Source organism: Arachis ipaensis, chromosome B06 (assembly GCF_000816755.2).
Source record: "Arachis ipaensis cultivar K30076 chromosome B06, Araip1.1, whole genome shotgun sequence".
In the NCBI taxonomy this organism is placed as follows: Eukaryota; Viridiplantae; Streptophyta; class Magnoliopsida; order Fabales; family Fabaceae; genus Arachis; species Arachis ipaensis.
Genome location: NC_029790.2, coordinates 8,412,383 through 8,420,701, shown reverse-complemented (window position 1 = coordinate 8,420,701; position 8,319 = coordinate 8,412,383). Strand labels below are relative to the sequence as shown.

Sequence of the window (8,319 nt, the reverse complement as noted above, 5' to 3'; positions counted from 1 at the left end):
ATACAAAATAATTTTAGTGTTTTCTTTTTTTATGATAATTTTGTCTAAGAAAAAAAAGTTAAAAAACCCCATATATTAAGGAAAGAAAATAGAAAATGAAGGGTGGGTCACGTGTAGAAAGGGAAGAAAAGCGGAGGAAGAAGCACGCGCTACCAATTGTTTGAAGTGAACCAAGTTGGGAGTGAGAGTCGTCATCGTTGTCCGTGAGCCCAGAGGGGAAGCACCCTCTGCATCTAGCTCCTCAGCTTCCTTCTTCTTCTTGGTATTCTTTCTCTTTCTCTGCTTCTTCTTTTTCTTCTTTATTTATTTACTTATTAGCTACACTTGGCTTTGCTTGGTTTGCTTTACGATTCATTCATGAATGCTCACGCTGATTTTTCTTCAGATTTGTTCCTATCATTATTAAACTCATTCTATTTAGTTGATTATGTAACCTTGTTTCGGACCTAGATTCAATGTTTTTATTTCCATTTACCTTACGATGGGTTTTACTACCAAATGATGGGATTTGAGCTCCATGATCTCTCGTGTTTGGTCTCTCTCAGCTCATGTTTTTGTGATTCTTCAACTTTTTTCAACTCCGGTTCATAAGTGCAAGTTAATAGTCAAATCGGGTCTAAGTCCAAGTAAATGGTGGTAGTATAGTAGTTGTTGATTCTGAAGTTCGTATACACGGTTGTGATTGAATTGAACTGTGCCACAGACTGATAATAGTGTGTTTTGTGAAATCTGCGTTAACAATACCTGCCTTTGGTGTTGACAGATCCGTTGATAAATATTGTAAAAGATGATGGAAGCATGTGATTGTATAGAGACACCGTATCCACCTGACGAACTTCTTGTCAAGTATCAGTATATTTCGGATGTCCTAATTGCACTCGCATATTTCTCTATTCCTGTAGAGCTGATCTATTTTGTTCAGAAATCTGCATTCTTCCCTTATAGATGGGTGCTTATGCAGTTTGGTGCTTTTATTGTTCTCTGTGGAGCAACTCATTTCATTAACCTCTGGACATTCTCTGTGCACTCCAAGGCCGTTGCCGTGGTAATGACCATCGCCAAGGTCTCGTGTGCCATTGTGTCATGCGCAACTGCGCTCATGCTTGTTCACATCATTCCTGATCTGTTGAGTGTCAAGACGCGCGAGTTGTTCCTTAAGAACAAGGCTGAAGAGCTTGATAGGGAGATGGGCCTTATTCTTACGCAGGAAGAAACCGGAAGGCACGTTAGGATGTTGACTCATGAAATTCGGAGCACACTGGACCGGCATACCATTCTCAAGACTACTCTTGTTGAGCTTGGTAGGACTTTAGGCTTGGAGGAATGTGCATTGTGGATGCCATCAAGGAGTGGTCTGAATCTGCAACTTTCCCACACTTTAACCTTTCATGTTCAAGTTGGGTCTACGGTGCCAACAAACCTTCCCATTGTCACTGAAGTTTTCAATAGCCCTCGAGCGACACGGATACCGCACACATGCCCATTGGCCAGGATTAGGCCTCTTGTGGGGAGATATGTTCCACCTGAAGTAGTTGCTGTCAGGGTGCCTCTGCTACATCTCTCGAATTTCCAAATCAATGACTGGCCTGATCTTTCAGCAAAAAGCTATGCAATAATGGTTCTCATCCTCCCTACTGACAGCGCTAGAAAGTGGCGAGACCATGAGTTGGAATTGGTTGATGTTGTTGCAGATCAGGTCTTCTTGAGATTTCCTTTCTCTCGGTTGTCCTTGTTTTCAATTACATACTTCCGTTTCCTAATTCTAACTGCTGCTGATTCATCTACTCCTTGTTAATTGCCAAATTAATCAAATTCAGTCAATGTTGTTGCCGGTTGATGTACTGTTCTGACTGTCATAGTAAAGTTGTTTTCAAGATATAATAATGAAGTGACTATCAACCATTAGCTACTTGGTCTCACCTTAAACAATAGCTCTGTTATGCATTTTTATTGGAATAATGACGAATTAACTACCTGAAGCTTGTGTTTAATTAATTGTGTGTCTTATAGGAATATGCCTTTTTTTTATTAGATTAAATGACCACAATTGCATATGGAAATTTCAAAGTATTCATGTTTAAGAATATATTCAACTGAATGCTAAATTCATTTTTTGTTTCTTAACAGGTAGCAGTTGCCCTTTCCCATGCTGCTATTTTGGAGGAGTCGATGCGAGCTCGTGATCAACTCATGGAACAAAATGTGGCTTTAGATTTAGCTCGACGGGAGGCAGAGATGGCTATTCACGCTCGCAATGATTTCCTTGCTGTCATGAATCATGAAATGAGGACACCAATGCATGCAATAATAGCATTGTCGTCACTTCTTTTGGAGACTGAACTGACTCCAGAGCAGAGAGTCATGATAGAGACAGTATTGAAGAGTAGTAATGTCTTAGCAACACTTATCAATGATGTTTTGGATCTTTCTCGACTGGAAGATGGTAGCCTTGAATTAGAAATGGGAAAAATCAATCTTCATGGTGTTTTGGGAGAGGTATTACCATATGATTTTCAGCCATGGGGTCTTGAAACAGCATCAAAATCATTATTTGTTCTTGAACATGACCAACACTTATGCTCTTTTCCATCTTCAATGCAGGTTGTTGAACTGATAAAGCCTATAGCATCTGTGAAAAAATTACCTATTACTTTAATTATTGCTCCTGATCTTCCTGTGCATGCCATTGGTGATGAAAAGCGACTTATGCAAACTCTATTAAATGTTGTGGGTAATGCTGTCAAATTCACTAAGGAGGGCTATGTGTCTATTAGAGCAACTGTTCCAAAACCAGACTCTTTACAAGATTGGCGACCTCCCGAGTTTTACCCAGCTTCAAGTGATGGCCATTTTTACTTACGAGTACAGGTAGTGATTGAGGCACTGAAATATGAGTCATATTATAGTTGTCTTGATGTTGACAAATAAGTTTCAGAAAGATTGCTTCTGTTCTATAACTAGGTTCTAATGTGGTTGAATTCTTTTGTTATCTGCCTAGATGCCTAAAAATATGACTACTGCCTAGAGATATATGGTTTCTTTTCTTCTGCCAATTTAGCTATTCTAAGAAAAATGTTATTTTTACTCTTTCTATATTGTGCCAACACACAATCCTTTACCATTGGATGGGGGTATGATTCCACACTCCATTCAATGGTGGAGGTGTATTTACCGGCTTGGGATACGGCACAGGTGTGCATACAAAGAACACATCTTTGTTACCTTCTATCACCTTATGTTGTTGACCCGAGCATCCTCTTTTGTGTAGGTTAAAGATTCTGGATGTGGCATTCCTCCACAAGATATACCACATCTTTTCACCAAATTTGCTCAATCTCGGAGCGGTCCAGGTCGACCAACCAGTGGTGCAGGTCTTGGGCTTGCCATTTGTAAAAGGTAGGGGGAAAATAAACCTAAAATATAAAAATGCTGAGTTCACAAAGTTTCTACTGGCTGCTGTTGATGTTATTTTGCATCTATTGTTTTTGGTTTAATCTTGTTGTTGACTATTGTCAAAAACTAAAAAATGATTCAGATTTGTGAATCTCATGGGAGGGCACATATGGATTGAGAGCGAAGGCATGGACAAAGGGACCACAGCTACATTCATAATTAAACTTGGGATTAGTGGCAATCCCGAATTGGTGGATCGTCAAGCTGCAAACAGAGGGCAAGCATATAGTGGAAGTGGAGGCCTAGCTAGATTCAAGGCCTTCGCCAAAGATGAAGACGCAGGTTTTGCCGGTCGACGGAATCAAAGAAGTTTTTAAAATGAAAAACAACAAAATTGCTTAACCTTCATTTTGGATAAGCCAAATTGTATAACAAAGTTTGCGGCCATATAGATTAGGATTATTTAAATATTTACTTATCCAGGCAAGCTTCTAACGAACGGGCCTTGTAAGAAGACGTATCATTAATTTGCATACAATATAGAGGAACAAAGTTTAGGAATAATCCCTTTTGTATATAGCTTGGTTTATTTTCCGTTTCGGAAATTTCAAAATATGATTTTAGCGAAACAGATTTTACGAAATTCCTGAATCCGGAAGAGCCATATTCGCAACATGTAAATAAATATCCAAACCGTTTATTTGTCAAATACCGTGCTTATTTTGTTGGTGGACTCTGCTTTATTAAAACGAAATAATCTTGATGTAGGGAATACACTTATTTGTAGTGTCGCGGAAGGAGATACTGCGGGAAGGGAGTGCCAATTACAGGGTTCTTATTCCTTTGCCTTAATCACACAATTTTGTGTGTCATTGCCGGTGAGATTGTTAAATCGAGTTAGCATGGGGATTAGAACAGATATTCAATCACCCTACCAGTTTTATCTTCAAGCGTAACCTTAACACTCAAATTTGAATTAAACTTCACCAAGAAGAAAAAAAAGAACCGCCTGCTGGATGCAATTGTCGCTGTAAAATTACTTGTATTCAGTTATGTTACGTTACATTTTCCTATCATGCATTACAAAGTCGTAACTTCTAATGTCCTTTTTATCTGAGAAGTAAATGTCATAGCAAAACGCACCAGAAAGAGTGAGACCTCATTTCAAACATTATTGAATTACCCTTATCGTCAATATGTTTCATCTCAACTCAATTTAACTGCGAGGATGGAGATTTCCAAAAAAAAACACCACAGTTCATTTATGTTTTATAGCCTTATCTGTCAGTATATAACTCTTTCCACGAGAAACTAATTAATTGAGTTGAACATTCAGAATCAAGAGCGGCATCGGATTAAGTAGAAAGGGTAACACGTATTTTCAAAACATTGAGACCTTCATACGAAGACGGTAAATATCAGCTTAAAAAACGAATTCGGAAACAAGTTCATTTACTTGAAAACTAAATAATGTCTAAACCAACAGAAACTCGTCAAAACTATTTTAAAACAAACGCTATTGATACCAGTCCGACAAAATATTGTATCAGCCCAAATCAGAATACGGTCTTCACTTCTTGGATTTCTTTGTTGCTCTGCATAAAAGAAAAAATATATAGTTAACATCACTCATAACACCACAAAGCTGAAAATACAAGGCAAAAAGAAGTTACAATACTCACTGGGCAGGCTGTGATGCTGTAGCAGGTGCAGGAGTGGGTGCAGGCTTCTCTCCAGGACCCTAACATTTTGCAAAGACAACAAATAGAATAGTAGAAAAAGGTTAAAAAATCTTGATCATCAGAGTTCATTGGAAATACATGTTAACTAGGTAAATAAAAGTTTCACAATATAGAGCATTTAAATATCTTGTGATGGACACCAGAAATCTCACCTGGGCCAATCGCTCCTCCCTACGAGCAATCTTCCTTTCTCTGCTGGCCTTGTTCTTAGCACGCTTGGCCTCAAACTGGTCAGACAGGGTCTTCTCTCTTGCCTTCTCAGCCTTGGACTTGTGAATGCTCTCCATCAGCACTCTCTTGTTCTTGAAAACATTACCCTTAACCTTCATGTACATGTCATGGTACATGTGCTTGTCAATCTTCTTGGATTCCCTGTACTTGCGGAGCAGGCGTCTGAGAACACGCATTCTCCTCATCCAAAGAACCTTAGTTGGAAGCCTTGCCTCCCTGGTACCCTTACGCTTACCTATTGGTATCAAGATCAACACAATATAAGTAGCCAAGCTAAACATTGCCACACTAAGATCAGAGAACCATTCATCTCAGGCACACTTCAGAAATGTTTAATACAATCTCAACAAAAAACAATCTATTCTCTCAAGGTATGTTGCATAGTAATTACACTACTCTCTCTCTCCAGATGATATGATATGAAAGTATGAATCACAATAAAACCTCAACAGTTATTTTCTTTGTAGAATTTCCAAATCTATTGATATTTACATTTACATAAAGTACTAGAAATGACAATATTACTAATCATCCATGGGATATACCATCTTTGATATTTGCTGAATATAAGGTTTAGGAATAAATACCATAGCCAGAGTGACGTCCTTTCCTCTTGGCTTCCTTCATCCTACGGGCACGTGAACGGGAGTGAATCTTGGTGGGTTTCCTGATAATGAAACCGTCCTTAACCAGCTTCCTTATGTTTTGACCTGAAAATCAAAATCCACCTTATGCATACACCTACAGATACCTTCGTATAAAAGGATATATAATCAACGTTGATAAAGGTATATCGGTCTCCCCTATGGCTCTAGCTGAAGAATAGTACAATAAAAGCTTCAAAAACTTTCAAATCCAATATAAAATACAGACATCTTATAGGTTAAACAAAACCAGAAGCCTAAAAATGAAAATTTCATAGGAATAGAAAGATCGAAAAATAAAGAACAATTGAGGATGATGTGGTTTACGAGAATTGGCCATGGAGATTTCATTGACTTCATTGGGGTCAAGCCAAACCTTCCCTCTGCCACACTTGAGGACGCTAGCCGCGAGGCGCTTCTGCAGTTTCAGAGACACCATTTTGCTCCACTCTCTCTGGTTGCTGCTGCCGATACGAGTTTTGTGGAAGAGACGAATGGAAAACCCTAGTTCCCTTCTTTTATAAATTGGATTGGATAGCAGTCTTTTGGGCCTTACGGTGCCGTGTGGCCCACGAAACATTTTAGAATTCCTACATTTGGGCCGACCTATAGTTTCTATTTTGGAGTTTTATACAAATAAATATATAAAAATACTTATTTTCCTATTTTGGGCGTGGTACCGCAAAATTGGACAGTAAAATAGTAGTTCTTGAGATTCGCGTGACTCAACGTCAATATCTTGATTTTTTATTTTGGTTTGGCATCTTTTAAGTACAAATATACACCTCGTTTAGATGTTTTTACCCTCTCACTTCATCTTCGTCTATTCTTCTTCGATGATGGAAGTTGTTGGTGTGGTTGAGGTTATCTAGTTTGGATAAATAATTTATAAATTATTTTAGAAAAAGAGTTTAAAGTATAAGAATTTTTATTAATAGCAGATTATAAACAAATAATTTTGTGTTTGAATTTTTAGTCATAGAAGTACTTATTTTAAAGTTGTAGCGTTTAGATAAATAACTCAAAAAATACAATTTTTTTTATAAAAATAGATATTAAAACAACGATGATAACAAATACTTTTCAATATTGAATGTTGATTTTCTATAACTTAATCACTAAGATTACAATTGTTTAGACAATTAATTCTTTATTTGCTCTCTTATTAGTTCTATTTTTTAGGTAGAAACTGGTTTTTCTACTTCATCTTCACCCATAACAGTATTCTTGTATGTGGTAAATAGTAATAAAATTTTAATTCACAAAAATCTTGATGACAATGCCAAAGAAATTATTGTGTAGTTAGTCTTTGCTGTTTTATTGTGCATGGTAGATAAAAATAAAAAATAAATGTAAAATGTGTGTCAATGTATATTTTGTTATTTTTTTTACTTCTATTTTTTTATTTTTTTATTTGGGTCAAGAACTTGTTATAACTAACTATAAAAATAATAGTAGTTATATAAAAATAAAATCAAGACAAAAATTTTATACTACACACAATGTTAAATATAAATTTAATAATAAAAATAGAGTGAAAAACTGATAAAAAAAAACTGGAAGGAATATATGCAATAGGTGGTTCAGATGGAACATCGTTTTAAAATAGTGGTGGAGAGTTAATATTTTCAACAAATAAATCATTACGTGAAAATGATGGTGAAAGGCCAATGTTTCTAACAGATGGAACCTGGATGAAAATGGTGGTAGAGGCCAATATTTTCAGTATTTTTTTACAGAGTCAAGAATGAAAGTAAATTCTTCTTGTTTTGAGGTATTTTTTTTTACGAAAATGATAGAACGACTTATTCAGGAGAAGAAGTCATATATTTTTACTTATTTAAAAAGTTATGAATTAACTTTTCAAAAAATTATAAGTTCTTTTTAAAATAGTGCCAAACACACGTACTGTGACTTTTTATAATTTAAAAATAAAAAAAAGTAGCTTCTACTACTTCCTAAACAGGTTAGTATAGTTGATTGTAAAGAGTTTAGGAATTTTTTTATTTACAAAATGGCCAAAGATTAGTGGTACAAAATTATCTTTTTAATTATAACAAAATAAACTGTGTTGATTTAGTGATTAATTTACTCGTCTATTTAAATAAGCGTGGAAAGTTTGAATCGGATTTTGTGCTTTATTGACCTATTAAACTAGAAAATATTCTAGAAAACAAAAAAAAATATAAAAGTTTAATTTAAACTTTAAAATTTCAATGAATTCAAATTAAATTTCAAAAATTATAATCGTAACTCAGATATTTATTAATTTTATGTGATCAAAATTTATTAAAGTTTTAAAAACTTCA

The 8,319-nt window shown here is 35.8% G+C and overlaps 2 protein-coding genes across 2 annotated transcripts; one reads left to right on the top strand and one right to left on the bottom strand.

The window, feature by feature from the left end:
- On the top strand, positions 230-4,022 carry LOC107645666 (ethylene response sensor 1; the record flags this gene model as incomplete). Its single annotated transcript, XM_016349738.2, is given in 6 exon segments — positions 230-262; positions 764-1,696; positions 2,128-2,496; positions 2,602-2,868; positions 3,269-3,396; positions 3,536-4,022. Coding segments are annotated over 5 exon segments (1,908 nt in total). The 3' UTR covers positions 3,771-4,022.
- LOC107645667 (60S ribosomal protein L19-1) lies at positions 4,729-6,552 on the bottom strand. The gene is made up of 5 exons (XM_016349739.2): positions 6,338-6,552; positions 5,954-6,076; positions 5,288-5,601; positions 5,076-5,134; positions 4,729-4,988 (listed from the first exon to the last, which is right to left on the bottom strand). Exons 1-5 carry the CDS (start codon positions 6,447-6,449, stop codon positions 4,964-4,966), a joined length of 633 nt encoding a protein of 210 aa, XP_016205225.1. The 5' UTR covers positions 6,450-6,552; the 3' UTR covers positions 4,729-4,963.